General features: G+C 43.2%; 1 protein-coding gene across 2 annotated transcripts in view; it reads left to right on the top strand.

Annotated features, from left to right (window-relative positions):
• The window catches only part of TTC7A (tetratricopeptide repeat domain 7A), a 164127-nt gene that overhangs the window by 46057 nt on the left and 96598 nt on the right, over nt 1-21472 (top strand). For both annotated transcript variants that reach the window (XM_082756289.1, XM_082756290.1), the window contains 2 exons: nt 6370-6474; nt 17589-17706. In XM_082756289.1, coding sequence (XP_082612415.1) covers nt 6370-6474; nt 17589-17706 — 223 coding nt within the window. The remainder of the gene's footprint in view (nt 1-6369; nt 6475-17588; nt 17707-21472) is intronic.

Below are 21472 nucleotides of genomic sequence, written 5' to 3'. Positions count from 1 at the left end.
TGAGGAGGTAATCTGCCCTTACCCCTCACCCCTGTGCTCATTAAGGGGATGAGGAGCAGCAAGATGTGCGTAAGGGAAGGGGTCTGGAGCAGGTGAACGGGCAGTGGGAAGAGACTGGAGCTGGAAGCAGTTACCTGGAGGCAAGGGCTGTGCTCAGCAGGCCTTGTGCTGGGGTTGCTGATGGAGGTGATGTGTTCCTGGGGTGCCCGGTGCTCAGCTGTCCAGCCACCCTCACCCAGGGTTTGCAGAACACCGTCAGCACAGTGCTTGCCTTTAGGACAGCAAATGCTGGTCCTGCCCAGCCCCTGCTAGCCTGTGCTGAGGACACCCCAGGGACAGTGGCCAATGTTACTGTATAAATAAGAACGGCTGGCCGTAGGGGGATTTATTCTCCAAGGGTGGTACCTTGCAAAGCCAGGCAGATAAATCTGCTTTCAGCTACACAAAATGCTCCTGTCTCCTTTCAGCCTTCCTGTGTTTGTTCATCTTCAAGGCAAAGAGGAAGAAAGAGTCACACTTGTCTACCTGAGTGATTTTCTTAATAACGTAACACTTCAGGAGGTGTCTGGTGCTATACAAAGGGAAATAATCGCATCCTCCATGGCATCTGTCATTCAGCTGCTTTTCTGAGGGAGCAGGCTGCAGCTCTCGCAGAGCCAATCGTGCAGTGTCACTGCGTTCCCCTTGGCTGCTCAGCAGTGGAGATAATGCAGCCCTGCCCAGGGCTGGTGCTGGCAGCATTTTTAGGGTTTTGAAACCAGCCTTAGACAGACGTGCACTTTGATTTTCAAGCCTTTTGCAAGTTGCTGATACGCACTGGTCATAGCCAAATAATGTCAGGCTAATGTCTGAGCTGCTCCTATCTGTGTTGCACCCAAAAAAGGAATGCTGCCACTTATTTAAAACAGTGCAGCAAAAGCAGATGTCTGTAATAGCTTCAAGGAGCTTCAAGTTTGACTCAGCCATGCCTGTAATGCCGATATACAGCTTTCCAGAAGGTTAGGAGGAAAGTTATAAATACATTCGATACATAATTCTGCAGCAACAGCAGACGAATTTTATGATTTAGGCTGTTCCTTCTGTTGGTTTCCTTGCAAAAGCTTAGGCTGGTTGCTAAGCAACTGGCATTTAAAAAAAAAAAAAAAAAGGAACATTTCTTTTTGCATTGCAGGCAGGAACCTTGGGAGCAGCAGAGGCCTCGGCTGGCTCCTTAAATAGCATTGCTGGGGAATGAAAGTTAAAATATTGAACAGTAATTGGGTAAAGATCCTGTTACAAAGGTCAGCCAGCTAGGGGTTATTCCGTAGTTTGGTTTCTTTTGGTGCAAAAGGGAGATGAGAAGGGCGTGTGTGTGCTGTAGATGGTGCTAAAAATGGAAAGCTTCCTGCCTGAGGAGCAGAATACCTGGGTGGGCTGTAGAGCTGCCTTCAGGCTTAACTCTCTTTTCTTGACAGAAAGTGTGAAGGGTGGTGTTTGTCACATTAGCATGGGCAAAGTCATGCTTTTAAATCCCAGAATGTAAGAGGTACTCCTAAAAGTGAGTGTTTGAAGCTGCCTTACTGCAGTGCTCTGATTTGCTAAGCACAGGGTAAAAGAAAAGGGGAGCAGCAGTCCCTATGTTGAGAGAAGTGAATGTCTTAAGAGAATAATATCCATGCTGAGGGATTCACAGAAATGTAGAAATTCAGTGAACAGCTAATTCCTGACTTCTCAATTGCTGGCTCCCTCTAATGTCATCTTCCCTTGCTGGTTCAAGGTCACTTACAGCTAAATGGCTGTGAATCCCAGGATACCAGGAATACTTATTCGTGTGTGTTGAAAGATTCCTGCCACACGCACAGACACAATCCCTTTGAGATGGTGCAGCTTTTAAGATCAGGCAGGATGATGCTTGAAGACAGGCAATGCTACTTGGGGGGATTTGTCTGTACTGGACTGCCAGGTGAATTGGGAGGGAGGCTGTCTACCAAGACCACCACCTTGAGGAACGTTTTCCCTCTGGCTGAAAGCAAAAAAAAGTAGAAAGGTTTTTGGAACCTATGCAAGAGAAGAGCAACTGTGTATGGTGTGTCAGGTCTGCTTGGCACAATTTGCTGTCTAGAAATTCTTCCTTTTACTTACATTTATGGTCTCTTTATCTTCTAAGTGTGAAATGAATTCTCTGCCATCCTCCTTTCCTTGCTTCGCTGTGGTAGGAGAGGAAAGAATGATAAATAGTATTGGAGTGCACTCGAGATTTTGCCATCCATTTAGGTAAATGCACTAATGGTGCAAAATCTCTCATCTCTCGAGTCTTTTTGGAAAAGTTAAGAAAGAAAACTAACAGTGACCTGTTCCTCATTCTACATGTATACCGGTCATGTGCAAATGTTGTTCAGGAATATGCTTGTGTCATTCATTGTGTAGTTAGCAAATGGGGAAGGAGAGCTGTGGTTAGTATTTGGTTAGAAGTTTTTCTTTGTTTTACAGGATTCAAAACCATGACAACTTTAACTACTTAGGGAGAGGTGTCTTCTCCATCTTTCTTCCCAGTAGCTTCCTTACAATTCCTCACTGCAGGTTGAGAGGTGCCGCCCGTGTATTGAGTGCAGCACACAGAGCCCTTTCAGCCTGTCCTGAAAGCAGCCTTTTGTGAGTGTTGCTCACTGCTTCCCAGCACCTGTCTTTACTCATTTTCTTTTCAGAAATTATTACAGAGCACACTTGTGAACTCAGCAGAAGGAAAATAGTGTATGCAAGTAGATTAGGTGAAAAAAAAATTAACAGAGAACAGATTCGTTAAATATTGGACTTAAACATGCAACAGTAGTGCCACGTGCTTCACCTGTCCCCACTGCAAAAATAACAAAGCTGTTGTGTGAAAGATGGAGATGTCCAATTCAGGTAAGAGAGGTTCTGTAGTCCTTTACACTTTTTTTTTGTATGTGTTTTGTCCCTTAAGGCTGTGTTTTCACTCTGTATCCTGATTTGAGTTCTATGCCTTGCTTGTCATAACAAAAAGGAGAATTGTCATGAATCTCCTTAAATCTGATGAGGATCCTAAGGCTGAGAACTCAGATCTCCCATTTAAAAAAGCTGGAACCCCCCACGAGGCAGCTGTTGGCAAGCTTGCCGTTTCTTTAAGCTATGTCTTTTCAATGAGTTCCTCTGTTTTAGGGAGACTCACAAGCCTTTTTTCCCAGAGAGAGTCCAAATGAGGCCCAGAGGCAAATTGTTTTGTTTTGTTTTCTGAAATCCTTGAGAACTGGTTCTAGTGCAGTTGTTATAATCCAACAATTAGAGATCTAAACAGAAAGAACTTAAACCCTGGCCTGAGATTTGATGTGAGCTGTACTGAAACTCCAAATTATGAGCAGGAAGCATGCAGTCACTTGGAGTTCAAGCTCTGCTCTTCTCAAATCATGCCTCACCAATAAATCTAATTATTATTGCCTTGCAGTGAGTCTCACAAACAATGCACTTGGCTGCCTGGTCCACCCACGCTAAGTGAAAGAATATGTGCATTTTAATTATCAGATTATTTCAGTGTTACACAAACACTGTTTCATATTAAATATTTTTACAAACCAATGACATCTGTATTCAATACAGGGTGGGTGATGTTTGTTCCCTGCCAATTAATGCCTGTAATGAATATCTGTGTTACACCTTGGTATGTATATTTCTCACCAGTGTCCCCTAAACCAAGTAACAGTGGGAGTGAGATGTTATTCTTCCTGTAGTCATTCCTTGGCCACCATTTTCATCTATATATAATTTCTGCTGAGTAAAGTTTTCAAGGTGCGATTTTATAGATCTCTTGAATTTTAAAAATGCAGCTGGGGAGGAAGGCTTCATGTTGCCATGTTTCTAAAACCATTTCTGCTGTACACGTTTAATTGCAAACTTTATAAACTTGCCTAAAGTAACGTAACTTCGTAGATGTTTTGAGAGCAGCATGGAAGGTATAGCTTTGACTTGGTCAATTAGTGTTCAGAAGCTCCTCAGCACATGCAGTCAAGTGGCTCTACGAAGGAGAGGAATTTGGGCATGGCCACAAGGTGGGTTTCTCTGCTGTGCTGCATTCAGTAGTGGCTGCTTTGTCCTTGCCCCCCAACAGTCTCGTGGCTGCGGCCCAACTTTGAGCAGGCGTCTCGCTGCTCTGACCTGTACTCGCACCAGCTGTGATCGCCAGCAGTGCTGCAGCAGCCCCAGGTGCCTCCTGCTCCCTCCTGTGGGGAACAGAATCCCCCCCCATCGATCTGTCCACATCTTCTCAAAGCAGTGACACAGGACAGAAGGTGGTCTTGTATATGCCTGGCCTTTTCATTTTACTTTTGTATGCTAGGATAACAAGGGCTGGAGGTGTTCAGCTGCATATACGCTGCCTGGTAAAGTGCATGTGGTCCTCTGGTACTGCTTGGGTTTCTCTAGTCTGCAACACGTGTGGGCCAGAACAGAGGGCAGGAAGATGATGTGCCAGGTTAGGACACCTACATGCTTATGCTAGCGCTTAAAGCACATTGAGTGGTGGCACTGGGAATACCAGCTCCCTGCAGCACAGGCAGCCTTCTGTAAAGGAGGAAAAAGAAGCCATTAAAACCTGAGACATTACTTGTTCTAAACAAATAGGTGTCAAGAAGGTTCATTCAGAGGGATGCGAGTCATCTAGTAACAGCAGAGCGCAGTGATGCGTTTCTTGCTCTGCTTCAGGATGGAATTACCCAAGCCTTTATTTCTGAGCGGGGCGAGGTACAGGTTAAGCTCCCATCTCTGTTCCCAGACAGGCATCTTCCTGGCTTCGGACCAGCAGCTGAATGATGTGTTTGGAATTGTAACAGAGCAAAATTTCATTACTTGTATTGATGATATCTGATGCTCCGCATTGGTGGGAGCAGTCTGGAGAATGTAGGGCAAGCTGTTGCTCTTTTTTAGGCTGTGTTATTTAGGTTACATAGCAGGTACTCAAGGTTTTCAAGCAGGAAGCTTTGCCTTGTGCTGCTGCAGAGCCTGTGTGTTCTCTTAAAAAGCTCATCTTTGCCTTGTCATGTGCAGGGCTGCTGTGCATTGCTTTTTCCCCTTTTTCCAGGCTGCCTTCCAAGCCCATTTTTCTCCAGGCTTTGAATCCTCTAGCAAGAACTGGACCTTCAGCTCTGCGGAGAGAGGAGGAGGCAGGCTCAGGCAGCCTGCTGCGGCGGGAGGGAGGGGAAGTGCTGATGGCCTGTGGGAGTGTGAAACCGTCCTGTGGGGCTGCCAGCTGCGTGGTGTTAGTGTGTGCTCACAGGAGCTGCAGTGAGGAGGGCCCTCGTGGGCCAGGACCTGATAGGGATGGTTGTTAGTTAGGCTCTGTGAGCTTGTATCAGTGTGTTTACTGCCCTCCTGGGATATAGAGAGGTCGTGGCTGCGCAACATGCTGCTGGGGGTGCATACGAGTGAGAGGCCTGTGTGCCTCTCGGCTGGGAGAAGTGGGGCTTTGAGGGGCTCTGGGTCGTGTATGAGGAGAGTTGGAAGCTTCAAAGAAACTGGTTCAGGTGGGTTAGGGTGGGCTAGGAAACTGGCAGGGCTGCCCAAGCCTTCCTTGTCACCAGCATCTCACACCAGAGCATTCCTCATTCCCCATTAAACTGCTGAAATGCAGCCGCCATGAATGGCACTGCTGTAAAAAGCAGTGTTTGTAGAGCATGTGGAATATCCAAAAGGCCATGTAACGGCTGAGCTTAATGAACACCATTTATTAATGGTAACCTTACACCAGGAAGAGCTCTGTGGGCTTTCTGTCTGCCACATGCTTCTCAGACCACCCTCTGCACAGCGCGTGCGCAGCTCTGCAGCTGCCTGCCCCACCATTTGCATGGTGGGATCCCACTTCGGTTCTTGTACATTCGGACCTGGAGAAGACAAAAAACAGCCTACAGAACAGATCACTTTAGCTACACAAACCTCTGTCTGACAGGATTTTTTAGTTGGTCTAAAATGTAACGTACAAAAGGATAACCTCTTTGTGATCTCCTCTGGCTTACTGGAAGATGGCTGCATGCAAGGGGAACTATATGGCAGAGTTGCTGTGAGTTGGAAGGGCAGAGTTAAAATAACCAGCGTGTTGATAGCTGAAGAAGACTGTTTCTTGTAAAGTGCACAGCCAGGGACAGTTCTTCAGCATACTTCTTCTGAGCGTGGGAAGCATGTGTTTGTGTGCACATGTGTGTCTGTGTGTGTGGAGGTGGGAGTAAAGTTGCTAACTTGTTGCTGACATGATTTTTTTTTTTTGTAATTTCATATCACTGTTTTGTACATTTCACTGAAATACCTTGCTTGGGCTCTTAACAGCATTGTCTAATCAGCCTTTTTTTTTTTTTCCTTTCCTGCTCTGTCTCCCCTTCCTCTCTCCAGTCAGCATATGCTGTATCAGTGCTCAAAGAGTGTGCTAAACTGCGACCAGCAGATCCCACCGTTCCTCTTCTGGCTGCCAAGGTCTGCATTGGGTCACTGCACTGGGTAAGCAAGCTGATGCAATTTTTATTACGTAATGTATTCAATGCTGCAGTGACAGTACCATAGGGTAGTTGCAGTGAGAAAGGAAATCCCTGTTTAAAATCACATATGCGTGCACATTTAAAAGAAAATAAAAATCCCAAAAAGAAATACTGCAGTAAGTCACTGAAATGAGCTTTGCTGGCCTGTTATAAAAAGGAGGAGGGGAAACAAACATAATGGTTGTTCTGGGGACTGCCTTTTCAAGTGAGTATCCAGAGTTGAATCTGCCACCCTGGTAGCCTCTGAAAGACAAAAGTTAATAAGTTGGTCTGGCCCTTAGATTGCTAGATATTTGAGGTCTGCTGGATGACTCAATCTTTTGTTCTTGAAGTTCCTGTGTCAGTGTTTTCTGTTCTGGATGTGTTAATGTATGCCCCATTCAGAAGCGGAGTGGGAGTGGAAGTCTGTGCCTGTGAAATTCTGATTATCCCAAGGAGAAGAAACATCTGTCAGTCTTTTACTGCTTGGTTTAATTAATTGAATGGCAGCCTGCTGTTTTCACCTATCCTCACCACGAGGTGTCCCTACAGTCAGTGAAGGATTATAATTGCTAATACCAGTAAAACAAAGCTACAAGAAAGGAAAGCATGAAAGAAAATACCAGAAGAACCTGCTCGGGTTTTGGTGACAAGATGTTCTACCTCTTCCCCAGGCCTCTACAATCCCTTTCTGGTAAAAATTGATAGTGAGCTGAACTTAATTGAGTTGTGTCAGTTCAGGGCCTCCGTGAGGGCACCTGGTTATATATGTTTTTGAATGAACTATACTGCTCAAACTGTAATGGTTGAACTCATGTGAGTCAGCAAAAACTAGAAAGCATCTTGTTTGAGGAAAAAATCTTTCAGGTCTGAGGGCCTTGAGGGAATCCTTGATACCTAACTTACAGAGCAATTTAGCTCTCTTTTATCCTTAGCTCAGTATGTAAATTTTGAGGGCTGAATGTTATTCAGTGACATAAAATATTCACGATGTAAAACAACATTCACAGTAAAGCAAATGCATTTTTCTTCTGATTCTTGGAGATTTTAAAACAGTATGTAAGCTGGACATTACAGCTGTGCTGAAGACTCATTAACATGTCTGAGGTTTTCAGAGCAAAATCAAGCTGTTATTAGCCTAAAAAAGTAATTATATTGATTTTTTTTCCTCTGTATAGCCTCTGAAGTTAGAGTTGCTTCATGGGCTAAATTCGTGCATTCCTGTAGAGCCATACTAGGGGACCTGCAGCCTGACATCTTCCTCTAGCAATTCTGCTGTCTCAGTGCTTGTCAGGAGGAAAAAAAGCCAGCAGAACAGACATGAAATTTAAGGGAAATCTTTCTGAGATCAGAGTAGGTTTTACTTAGGAGACAACTTTAATATGGGAGATGAACTTGGCATCTCTGTACTACAAGTGATTATTCTACTCTTCTGCCTTCCTGCTCTGTGAACACAGATCCAACAAGGTGGGAAGGAAAGCCAACAAGTGCTAGGAAAGCCAAAGTTCACCTGTAGTTGAGTCTGGTCCCCGTTCATATGGACCAAATCAGCTGGAGAAGTGGGCCAACACTTCTTAATAAGTTCAACAAAAGGAAATGCAAAGTCCTGCACTTGGGGAGGAATAATCACGTACTGGCGTGCCAACTAACTGGAAAGTGGCTTTGCAGAAAAGGACCAGAGGTTGCCCAGAAAGGCTGTGGAATCTCCTTCCCTGGAGATATTCAAAACCTGCCTGGATGCCATCCTGTGTGATATGCTCTGGGTAACCCTGCTTGGCAGGCGAGTTGGCTTGGATGATCTCCAGAAGTCCCTTCCAACCTCAACCATTCTGTGACTTGGGGGTTCTGCTAGACAGGCAGAACATGAATCAGCAGTGTGCCTTTGTGATGAAGACCACCAGCATCTTGGGCTGCATTAGGAAGACAATACTGCTGGCAGGTTGAAGGAAGTGATCCTCCCTTTTACCGAGCCCTGGTGAGACTGCATCTGAAGTCCAGTTCTGGGATCCCCAGTACAGGATGCACAAAGACATGCTGGAGTCCAGTGAAAGGCCACAAAAATGACTTCTCACAAAGGGACTGGAGCACTTGAGATGTAAGGAGAAACTGAGAGAGTGGGAGTGTTCCACCTTGAGAATGGGGCTCTGGAGGATCTTATTTATCAAAGTATATAATACGTGATGAGGGGAGAGAGAGTAAAGATGATAGATTCTTCTTAGTGGTACCAAGTGACAGGATGAGTGTTTGGACTACAGGAAATTTGATCTATGCTTTTTTTTTTTTTTTTTTATTTACTTATTTTTACTGTGAGGGTGCCCAGACAGTGAAACAGGTTGCTCAGAGAGATTGTGGAGTCTCCATACCTGGAGATACTCAGAACTTAAAAATAGTTTCTGAGGTTCAGTTGTTTAACCCTGTTTTGAGAAGGGGAATGAATGCACCTTGTAAGGCTCTGTGCTAGAATCAAGATCCCTAGGATGATCTGTTTAACAGGAGCAGTGCCTTTTAGGGAAGACACTCTACCAGACACTGGGTAACGGGTGTTTGTTGAGGTGAAAGGACCAGGTTTCTGTAATGCAAGAATAGAAATGTCAGGCTCCTTCTCTTTCGTGTGTTACCCTGGTGTTCATGCAGCTCTCACTAGTGAAGACTAAATTTCAAGTGGTGCCATTGAAATCTGCCAGCTGTGAGGAAAGAGGAGTTGGATGTCCAGTTATGAGCCCAAACTGAAGATGCTGCTATGGCAGGGAATGAGCAAAGGCAGAATTTGTCCTCCTCATTGTTGCCTCTCAACATTTCTTTGGATTCACAGCTGACACATAAAGAATACTTTGCTATAAGGGCATTGAGGAAAGGTGAGACTGCAACAATCACATCTCCATCCTCAGGCAGTTTGGTATCTCTAGATTTCTCATATGTGACAAAAGTGTAAAAGCAACAGTCTAACCCTAATAGCAGAAGAAAGAAGGGAGAAGTGAGCTGGTTTTTAACTATTTCAGAGTTGTTTTTTTTGTTTGTTTGTTTGTTTGTTTGTTTTGTTTTTTTCCCCTGTCACTGCTGCTTTTTCATTGTGATTACGTGAAACACTTCTCGGTGTTTTTGCATCAGAACCAGGTTGCAGTCTGAAATACAAACATAATTTCACAAGATGGTAATCTAGAGTATAGCCTGTGGGTATCTAGAGCATAGCCATATGAACTAAAAACAAATAATATTCTCCTCCCCTCTTCCTTTCACTCAGTGGCCTATGCTATACCCTGATACCAAACCTTAGTGATCCCACAGAATAGTTTTAATTAAGGGGAGTCAGAGAGAAAGCTGAGTATCTTTTAAAAGAACTGAAATGATAGGTTTCCACATTTTGCAGTTAAAGGGATGCTTCTGATATTACTGGCAAACTCCTCTGCCTAATAAAGACCTTCCTGCTTAGCAGAGCTGGTTTTCTAAATGTCATCTTTGCAGTAATTATTTGCATTTAAATTACATGGCAATCAAAACAGAATTGAATCATTTAAACTGGAAGTGAACAAGTTGATCAATGCCAGTATAAATAGAAAGAAGGGTAGGCATGGCACTGGAACAGTCTAATGGACAAATATTAACAGTTACAAATACTCAAATGCATCTTGCTTTTCAGAACATATACTTTCCAACTGAAAAATTAATTGTTTTATATTTGTGTACTTGATTGCTAGGTAGGCAGGAAAAGGATGAAATCAGATCGCTGTTTATACACATGAAACAGCTACTTAATATATTGATATGTCCTGGATCTGCCTATTATGTTCTTTTGGTGCAGTAGTGTATTCAGATTGTTTATAGTCCATGGACAAGCAGTAGTTTAGTCTTATTTCAGTTACTAGCAATAAAAGAAACCACTAACATCGTTTCTGCTGCTGGATAATTGCAGAATGTCATGAGGAACACAGAGCAGTTTCTTTCCTGATTAATCTAATGGTCATTTAACTCATTTTGCCGTCTCTGTACATGGTATCTCCGCACACATAAAGAACCAGAAAAAAACTAATAGCATTGTACCACAGTGATTTACAATGTTGAGAGTGCCCAGATCACATCTAGGAAATAATCTCTCAGTGCAAAACAAATCAAAGCAGAAACGTGTGTGTGTGTGTGTTCATACTGGGCCATGCAAATCAATACGTAGCAGAGCCTGATGTGGAAAATAGCTGAATGTCCTCCGCTTCTGTTGTGACAGTATGGCCAGATTATTAGCTGATGTAAATAGGGCCTGCTCCACGGCCATATTACTGGCACCATGCTGGCCTACACCAGCAGGTGCTCTGCCCGCTCGGCCACTAGCTTCCAGGCTTTGGCCTGCATTGAGCAGCTGAGTGAAGTAAGGAATATTTTGGTTGCTGTTTTCAGAATTACCATTTTTCGCAAATTGTAGAGAAAAAGAAAAAAAAGGCAGACTGAACAGCAAATCCAAACATCATTAGTTCCAAAGCTTATGCCAGCTTGTCTTAGAGGACTAGAGAAGCTCCAGCACAGTGTACCTGTACAGACCATGCTTGTCTGGCCAAGATGCGGTTAGACCCATACTTAACAAAACTCATGACACATAATTTTCAACAAAGTTGGAACTTTTTTTATTGTATTTAGCACATTACACTGGTGTGTTTTAAAGGTCTTTGTAGTGAGCCCAAAATCACTTTTGAGGCACCATGCTGGCTGGCATTCTGCTTTGCCAGGGTTTCAGCACAAAAGTTTAATGAACTTACATGGGAATGATTATAGCCAGGGAACACAAAGGCCATTTTTTGTTTTGCCAGCTGTCCTTTAGCTTTCCAGAAACCGCTATGAAATTTTGAACTACTGAAGTTCATTGTCATTTTAAATTTTCATAGGAAAGTTGATGTAGCTTAGAGGGGAATGTCCATGCTGCAGTTGTCCTGTCTTGGTCCACTGCCAATTCAGAGTGCCACCTATTAAAAGACTTGCTGCAGTTTCCTCCTTTTAATAGTTATTTTAATAGTACAGTGGTGGTAATTTCACTGTTAATCTAGCTCCCCTAAGACCCTGTTTTGGCAGATGTTCTGGTTTTGGTGTTTTTACAACATCTGCTTAAAGACAAGTGTCAAATGCTGATGTTCTTCATTTTATGAGCCTTACTTAAAGGCCTTGGAGGTTACTAGGATGCTTTCTTGTGTCTTTTACTCCACTGATTTCAATGGAGGCACATTGAGAACTTGGTAAATACACATGGAGACAGATGAATTATAGTCCTAGGATAGGCTCGAATCTTCAAGGACTCTGGTCCAAGAGTAAGAAGACATGAGGCATATTTTTACTATTTTTAGTGACGCACAATTCATACCACAGAAATAAGACTGTAGTGGTAAACTTGTGTGCTGTCACGTGATGTCTGTTATCAGCTAGTATGAACTTCAGGAGGGACTTCATCCCATGGCAAAAATTGCACTGCAAGGTAGTGCTGTACCTCACAACCACTTCCTTCACTCGGTTTGACTTACAGATCCTAGTGTGGGGAGGTGGAGATCATACTATCAGTCAGGGTAAAGGGAGAAGAGAGCAGGGTCAGGCCAGGCCAGACCATGCACGGAGTCTTAAAGAGTGTAAGATGTCCCATGAGGTCAATACGTGATGGGGGGGGAGGTTGGCAGGATGAAGATTTAGAGCTGCATACTTCTGAGGTAACGGCTTATCATTCATTACTTTCACAGACCACTTAATCCAAGAGCGCTTCTCTCTCCTTCTGTCTGTTGTTGACCCTGTCACTACAGATGATAAATGATGTGCATGTGCTTGTACCCAGTCACCTAGGAGCCCTGGAGTTGTGTGGCAGTGCTTAGGTTATACTGTGGTATGAATAACATTGAGAGATCAAATCTAGTCCCATTATCCGAGTTATTCCACCTGCTAAGCAGGCTCTCCGAAGGACTGACATTGCTGTGAGCCAGAGGCTACTGAGGAAGCAGGGAACTGTAAGAAGCTGCTAGAGATTTCCTCCATCTTCTGAAACAGATTCTTGCTGGCATCACGGCTAGTGTTACCGGGGCAATCCCAAGGATTTCAGATGTCAAAGGTGACCAAGAATTTCGCTTCCTATACATTTTCCGTGTGAACAAACCATTTTTGATGCAGTGCAGGAAAAGCCCAAATGTTACTAAGAGCAGAGGCCTGAACTTACATGCTGAATAAATTGTCAGGCTTAGCACTGGTGACACAGATAATGCAGAACAGACCAACAATAGAAAGCATTGTAATTTTTATTTCCTGACATGTGTAACATGATTTATGTTTTATGCTGTAAGCAGCTGTGGGACAAAGGCCTCTCTGTTACACTGCACCTTAATGGACACTCCCTTCATATGCATTGTGCCTCTTTTTCCTCATTTTCCCATTATTTATTGATTTTTTTTTCCCTCTTCTTTGTATTAGTCTCCATACCTACAGCCCACTATAACAAAAATAAGAAGCCAGTCCACCGAGTTAATATCATTTGCAACTTTGTGTAGATCCCCTTCCCATAGGGTTTGGATCTCTTATGTTCATGGGCATTTCTCAGCCTTGCTGGTGTCCAGACTCCCCAGTTTCACCAACCTTGTCTGCCATCCTAGGCCAGTGTCATTGACGTGTTTCCTGCCTCCTCCCTTGTGCTCCCCCTTTCAGTGCAGTAAGGTGCCATTTCCGTGCTGCTGTACGACATCAACTTGCTTGTCCTCACTTGTTCTAAATCCATGCTGGTGGGAGCTGCAGCACTCATGTGAGGTCCTGGAGGGTGTTGATCCAGTGGGGTAGGGCTGGAGCTCTTCTAAAAACAAGCTGGGTGGTGGCGACAGGCCAGGGGCCTGCACCTGCTGTTTCCCACTCCCTTGTCAGTGTGCCCCCGGGCTTGGCTCGAGCGCTCACCCAAACCTGTGCTCAGATACCAGGGGTAGGGAACAGCCACTCTGTGTTTCAGGGAGAACATCCCTCAGGGTTGTGCAGCTAACAAATGCTCCTTTTTCATCAAAGAAGATGGAGGGGGTGAGAAGGGGGTAAGAAAAAAAAAAAACAAAACACACAATATTACAGTCCCACAATATTACGGTCTTACCAGTGCCTGCTCATGGTTTGGCAGCCTGTTTCTCTCCAGGTGCCATGGGCGTTTTCCTTTCTGGTGTCAAGGAGGGGTTGCCCAACAAGTGCTTCCAAGTGCCTCCTGACAGGTTTATACGGCTTCAGTTCGGATTACAAGAAGTTGCTTTCAGGTTGTTTTTCCCCAAACCCTGCTTCCTGGGCTCTCTTCCATGGAGATCTCAAAAGGTAGAGAACTCTCCCTGAATTGCTTCTTGAGCAAAAGGCTGCAGGGAGAAGTATGTGGAAGAATATAACAGCAAGGGCCCGATTGGAGGTGCACCTCCTTGGAGACTGTTTTTGCTTGCTTCTGAGAGAATAACAAGTAATGATTCTAAAGAAACTGAATTCCAGCTGTTACCAGCTCAAAGAAATCTTTTTTTTCCATAGTTGGCTTCCTCCTTTGAAGCAAACGAACCATTTAGGTTCCCCCGTGTTGAGTCTGGGCTCCTGGCCGTGCATCCAGTGTAGGCATGGCTATCTCTTCCTCGTATACCTTCCACAGCTTAGCTCACTTCTGCGTCCCTTGGGCTTTGCAGCTTCTGGGAGCCCCATGGGGTGAGACTTGCATGCCTGGCACCATGTGGTGAGAGGGGAAAGGGACAGTAGCTTCTGCTCCATAACGTGTGACAGCCTGCCTGGTGGGCCTCCTGGGGACCGAGGCCTTGTTTGGGGGCCTTAAACCTTCCCTTTCCTATTGCTACAGCAAAGTGGAGGCACCTCCTATGCTTTAGGACCCCCATGGGCACAGCTGCGCTGGCAGATCACAGCTCAGGCTGGCTCCTGGGCCCTCACTGAGCAGGGGAGGATTTCTCTCCCCGAACACAGGCCGGTACGGGGCAGTCAGCACAGTGGCTGGCTGATGTGAGCCGAAGGTTTTGCTTTTCACGCCTGCCCAGAATGATTGAAGAGTAGGCAAATTGGAGGAGAGGGGGCAGATGGCAGTCACAGCAGGGCTGGCAGGGGACGTGGCTGAGTGCTGCAAGGAGGAAGAGTAAATGTTCTCAAACAGAACCAGCTGCTGAGCTGTGCTGGGCTTTGCGAGGCCACTCGTTTTCAAAGCAGCCTTCGGCTGCCCCAGGTTTGCACTCATGAAAGTCTTTGTGGCTGGTCAAAGCGCCGTCAGCGTTAGTTTTACCAGAATGGTTGTGCTAGGAGTGCTCCTTCAGCCGTTCTGGAAAGTCGCGTTTTTAATTATTCATACAATAGATTAATCTGGCACTCACAGGTGGCCCTGGGTAACTGGCAGGCAAGAAAGCTGAATGGTGTGCTGCTGATTTATGCAGCGTAGGCCATCAGTCAGGGACTGGAAACACCATCAGGTGACCATTCAGAGAAACAATGGAGCAAAATCTCTCCAATTTTAAATGTCTGCATTTCAACTCCAAACCTTTCATTTAATCTCTTTTTTCATACGCTCTGCCCACTCCTACCCTTGTTCACTAGTCATTAGAATTCCTTGTATAGTTCTTTTCTTCGTCTAATGGAGACTTCTTGGACGAAAGTGTATGTGGGGAGAAGAGGAGAAACAATGAAGAAAGAGTGGGAATATTACTGTTTATGATGGCAAAAGAGGTGCATAATTAAATTTCTGGCTGCAGAGATTTCATGCTTTACATAAAAGTTCCTGAGAGCTGAAGAATTCAGTTATTGTTTCATGTGAAGGTTTTTTGTGCATTATTTTTTTCTTCCATGCTGAGTCACGGGACATTTTCTTCTTCCATTGTCCTAGGCAGTGGTCCAGAACATGCATCAGTATGTGGCAGGGAAGTCTGTAGGGCAGCTTAGAGGATTAAGTCTCTTGGAACAAACTTCAGTCTTCCTGATGTGATTGGGAGTTTAAAGGGTCTCATTTGAGCATCACTGAAGGTAGCAGAACTATTTCCAATGTTACCAAAAGACTTTGGGTTTTGCCATTAAATCCATCTATGCAATTTTCTTGGTCGCCCCAAGTATGCCTGTGAGGGGGGTTCCCCTATTTCAGTTAGTAGTTTCCAGACTCATAGTTGACTAAGCAATCAGCAGTACTGTAATGCTTCCAAATTTCAGTGAAGGATTGACAAAATACATGTTGGTCATTGGGCTCGCTGGTCTGAAGCTTCAGAAATTTGAAGACTATTGGACTACATCTAATCTGAAGTGCCGTGGCCTCAGGGAGATGCACAAGCGAGGAAAAGACCCAAGCAGTGGAGCTTCGTCACTCTCAGACTTTTCAGCCTTTCTTCATACTTACATTAACAGTGAAGACCTCCTTATGTTTGATATCATCTAATAAATACCAACTTGTCTGTTTATGTAGCTATTAGTTAATGTCATCACCTGAATGCCTGCAAGGGGTGTAACAAGGAGCCCCCTTGACAGGCTAGTATATCAAGTAGATTTTGTTCATAAATAATGTATGAACACAGTGCTGCACAAGGAAATTTTCTGGTCTGCTGTTCCGTTTTTTTGGTTTCCTTACAGGTGACGCCTTTTAGATGTTAAAGAACTGTGAGGTGCTGTAGCCTGACAAAGCTGAGTCTTAAGAGACTGCATTTCAGTTACAACTGCAGTACTTGTACCTAAAACAGTTGGATTCCAAACAAAAAAAAAAAAAAGAAAGATTTTCTCCAGACAGAATAATTCCATCCCAGAAAGTTGGTTGTCTTGTCACAGAAGTTTCTAAAAGTAGGATTTTTTTGGTAGCAGTCTGGTTATTGATTAAAGGTCACGCTGATCATGGCTGACAGGATCTGCAGACTGTCTTGTACGCACACGAGATGTTCTTGTAGGCTCTGTATCTTTCAAGCCTTACTTAGAGCTTTTACCCGTACCTCTCTAACCTTGATCTTTTCAGATACGTACAGTCTACAGTTCTTAGTCTTTTTCTGCATGAAGGGTGAGTGATGTTAACGAGAGTTTAAGGTTAGAAATGAGGAACATTGCTCTGCCATAAAAGACTTGAATTATTTTTGGTTAAAAATTCTCATTCACTCTGATTTTAAAGAATCTTTATATTTTTATTAGACTTAGGTCTGCCTCGTCAGTTGGAAAGGAAGGTTGAGGGGAGCACTCTGTACTGCAATAGAAGACACCGTTTTGGAGGTTGATGCCAAGACACAAATGCCACAACATTCACAAATGCTTCTCTTCCCATTAGAATCTGTAGTATAAAATGAGGGCGGTGAGGCCCTGGCACAGGCTGCCCAGAGGAGCTATGGATGCCCCATCCCTGGAAGCTTTCAAGGCCAGGCTGGATGGGGCTTTGGGCAGCCTGGGCTGGTGGGAGGTGTCCCTGCCCATGGCAAGGGAGCGGAATTAGATGGGCTTTAAGGTCCCTTCCAACCCAAACCATACTAGGATTCTGTGATTCTAAAATGCATCTCTAAGGGAACTGTGTCTTTGCAAAATGATACCAAATGTAGCTAGTGCATGCAGCACCAGCTGGTAAGGTAGTACAGCCTTTCAGATTAAATTTGGGTCCTGAATTTGATGCCTCATTGTGGTGGCAGAACTGCAAGTGATAGCTGAACTCAGCTTACAGTGAAGAACTTGCATGTTTTGTAAAGTTTTAAAAAGAAGTAAAATTTTGCTAGGATTTAAAAGCATTGTACGGCAAACCTAGATAGCCTTTATTTAAAGGAAAATATCTGTTAGACCTCTCAATGTACTGCCAGGATGGTATGTAAGGGGTTAGTCCATTGGTATTTGATTGTGTGATTTCTCTGGAGGGAAACAGAAGTAAGATACTCTCCTTCGTTAAGGTTAAAATGACTGAAAATAGTTTACAGTGGATGCTTAAAACAAGACTAGAACTTTTCAGAAAACTGGGAATTTGTATCAAGGTCTGATAATGTGGCCTTCTATGTTCTCCTTTCTATGAGCTCTTACTGTGGTCTCTGAAGGCCTTGTTATGAGTGGCTGTCAGATCTCTAACTGATATACGTGTAAGGGGATAGCCTTATGAAGCAGGTATAGCAGAAATGCATATAATTGTCAACCTGTCATCTTTTGCAGCTGGAAGAAGGAGAAAGATTTGCTAAAATGGTGATAGACCTGGGTGAAGATGCTGGAGAGTCCCTAGCAAAGGGTTACCTGGCACTGGGTCTTTCATACAGTCTTCAAGCTACTGATGGTGAGTTATCCTGTCTGTGGGAAACTTATTAGAACCTGTGCTTTTAGTGATGGCTGGTCATAGAAAATTGCAAGACAAATTGGGACTGTTCTCTTGCTCAGAGAACTTTTCTTGTGTAGTAACAAAAATCAAGTTTTTAGGTAAAGGAGGAAAATCATCATTACCTAGAAGATGCTAATCTGACTGTAGTCAATGATTCTTGGTGTGCTTTATTTGGATTTTTGCGATACATTTCTTTCACTTATTTGCATAACAAAAAGTTGAACTTTTGATCTATTTTCATATTTTTGTCACCCACTCAGAAATCACATAAAGAAATATAATCCAAGAACTGGAGGCAGAAATGCCTGACTTCAGTTCCTGGCGTGATACTGATTCCCCGCAGATATTCAACCTCTCTGTGATGCAGTTTCTTTCTCTGCTTAGAAGTAAACAAGATAAAAATATCTTTCTCATTGGTACTTATGGATGTTGACTAGATACAATGTAAGAATTCAATTTTTTCATGTTGACTGCTTGGGTTTTGTGTGATTAGACAGTGTGCTTCTGCAGAATCGGTGCTTAGTAGTTTGAAGGGTTGAAAATCCTGGTGTTTAGAAGAGATCTAGATTTGACCTTCTTCATGCTCACAGCTGGGTACAGCTTTGCTTCTTCTATGACTTCTACCAAAGGTAAAAGCCTCCTAACATGATTTCTTTGAATAATGGCTGAGCTAGTTTGTTTCCTAATCAAATCAGCAGTCCACACCACATGCCAGCAATGGCTTTTCTGTCAGATGTGTTCTGGAGTAACAAACTTCTTCCAGCAAATGAGGCTGAAACAAAGCAACAGTGACAGCCTGTATGGTATCATGGAAGTACTATGGTCTTGCAGATTGCACCAAAATTTTGTTAGGCATGTGTTTGAGGAAGCAGCTTGTATATTTCAGCAGTGCAAGTCAGTGTATTTTTTCAGGCACATCTGATCAGGTGGTGTGAGAACTGCTTTCCAGCATGGAGGGCAACGTGCAGTGTTGCTCCTTTCAGTTCTCTATTTCTCTGATTCTGAGTAGATTCCCTTAATAAGTTCATATCAAGAAACGTATGTCCTTCCTAGACAGTTTTTTTTTTTTTTTTTTTTTTAAGATCGTTAAACATTGAGCTCTGCTTAACAGCCTAATTCCTTAGGGCATTTTGCCTAGATTTTGTTTAATCTGTCCCTGAAGCTATACAAGATCCCAGAGACTATTTTCAGAGATAGAAGGGTTTGTGTGCTAACCCCATTACAATCTATTTATTATCCTCTATGGAAAGTAGAAAGTTTCTAAAGAATGGAGTTGTAGAGGCATGTGTTGTGCTCTAAAAATACTTTGGTGCACCAAAACATGAGTTGGAAACTTTTTTTTTCTTCTCAAAGAGATGTCTTCCTTGAGCATTCAAGAGATTAGTTCAGAAGACATAGTAAGGGTCCTTTTTAATATTAAATAAACAGTCTTCATAACAGTTGCCTTGGAATTTTGTCCAGATTAGTATCTGATTTTGCTGTGAACCAATGGAATATCTGCCTTCTCTTCCTCATATCTCTAGCCCATAAGTCAACAGGGCCACTCACACAGTCCACAAGGAAACCCTGAAGACTGTATTTTCATCTTCAGGTGAAATGTTTTAATAAAATGGATCACATCCTTCAAACGCCTACTTACGAAGATCACAAATATAGAACAGCATTTTACTAGAAAACATCGAATTTGGACTAATGAGACATTTTTAACTAGTGTTGTTAATAAAAAGCTTATCTCAGTGTGGAAGCAAGAATACAACGTGTTGAAGGGAAGATAGCAACCCTGCTATTAATCCTGCTTCATAGTGTCAGTCATTTATCATTGTGTTTATACCAGTTCATAGTGACATGTGCAGACATGCAAACATCTGTGTCTATGTATGATTTCCATAACTTTCTACTTAAGCTGATTTTCAGCAAATCAGCCTTTTAAATGACAGCTGTTTCAGAAACATTTAACTAATTGCCTTATAAAGCTTACAGCAGTCTATCAAGATGCCTTCTAACCAAGGTTAGGCTTTTTCTCCTTAATTTGTCATTTTAGTAAATATTATATTGTGTGACAAAGGCACTGAGGAGTTGTACTGAGGCCTTTCTTATGTGACTACTCTTTATCGAGCGCTTTCTGCAGAAATGAGAAGAGCGAACGCCACTGGATGATAATACAAAGTACTTGTGGGAGTATTTGATAGTCAATTTGCAACTATTAGATTTACTCCTGGATGAAGTAAGATTTCCTGAAACATGTGCTGCATAGCAGTATGTAGCTGCCAAGTTCTCAGTATCTAATTGCATCTTTCTTGAAAGAAGGCTCAATGAAGTTGCTGAAAGATGTGTCCTCAGAGGAAGTCACCACCACTTTTGCCTCACTCTTAAAAGCAGAAGTCTCTTGTTCATACAGCAAGTCCATCTATCTAAATTTTTTGTGTCCCAAATGTGTTCCCAATGAGGCAATTTCAACAGCAAACCTTTTTCTTGCTTCTTATAGTTTGTTTTGACATAAGCTGTAGTGTCAACTTTGCTTCCCCTAGGTCTCATGAAGAATTCGTTGAAGGCAAGGAAATGTGAGATGAATTTACCACAGGCTAGAGGAAAGACAAGTTGAGAATGCACTCTAAAATACAAGTGCTGCTCTATCTAACACCACCACTTCATGTCTCATTTTTAAATATTTGTAGGTTAACAGACCCTCACTCTCTATACTGAGTTGAGAAGGAGAGTGTTCTGCATCTCTGTTTTCATTTAGGATTTCGGTATAAGGCCACAAATCAGAGACTGAAATGGAAACTTTTCCTAGCAGTCCTTGTGGATTGTATAAATAATCAGCATACTGACATTACCAGTCAATGTTAAAACAAAAAGTTAAATATTGTCCATTAGTGAATAAGCCCATCATTTTTGCGTCCGGAGATAACTATCAGCACATACAGTCATTAATTATAATTCTGGGTGCTAAAACCGTTTAACTTGCAGAATTAGTTGTCTTAACTTAGGGAAACGGTTTGGAAACCCAGTGGTGTGTGCAAAAGGCTGTATGTATGTAGGTGTTTTAGCTCAGATCAGAAATGTATTTTTGAAGTTCAAATCTCGATCATCCCCACTTCTTAACATTGTGATTCACGTGACAGACCAGTTTTGGAGAACACAAACTGGATCCTTTTCTCATAGAACTGTGCTACAAAAATAAACGTCATTATGTTGCAGCTGCTCATGGGGGTTCAGCCCAAGGGACAAGACTGGGACTAGACCCCTGTCCCCATGTTTGCAGTGTTCATGCTGATCCTCAGCATTGTTTCCCTCTATGCATTCATACCTACTGTGCTGCATCTTCTCACTAACACAGAGTTTACCTTCATCCGTTTTCAAATGTGACTTTAGAGCTTGTATTTTATTTTCATTTGGGTACCAAACTGTTGAAAATCCTGTTGACTTTTGGTAAGGCTAAAACTCCTTTAAAATCCACAGTGCTTCTGAGAATGAATCCTGGGCTCCTAGGGTAACATTTGAAAAGGTGTGTGTGTTACAGGAATGTCTGTTATAGAAACTTAGGCTCCCTGGTGTTCTCTCCCTTACTTTGGTCAGACCATGCTTTGCTCTGCTATTACTTTGATCTAAATGATAATTATCATACCACCTTTTTGTTAGTAGAACTGTAGTAGCCATGCTCATAGTGGGTAAAGTTGAGTAGATGCTGAAAATCTGTTCATGCCATCAGCCCTAGAGAAAG

This window comes from Aythya marila (assembly GCF_965140915.1).
Source record: "Aythya marila genome assembly, chromosome: 3".
In the NCBI taxonomy this organism is placed as follows: domain Eukaryota; kingdom Metazoa; phylum Chordata; class Aves; order Anseriformes; family Anatidae; genus Aythya; species Aythya marila.
The sequence above is the reverse complement of the archived record's forward strand: the minus strand, read 5'-3'. Positions and strand labels throughout refer to the sequence as shown.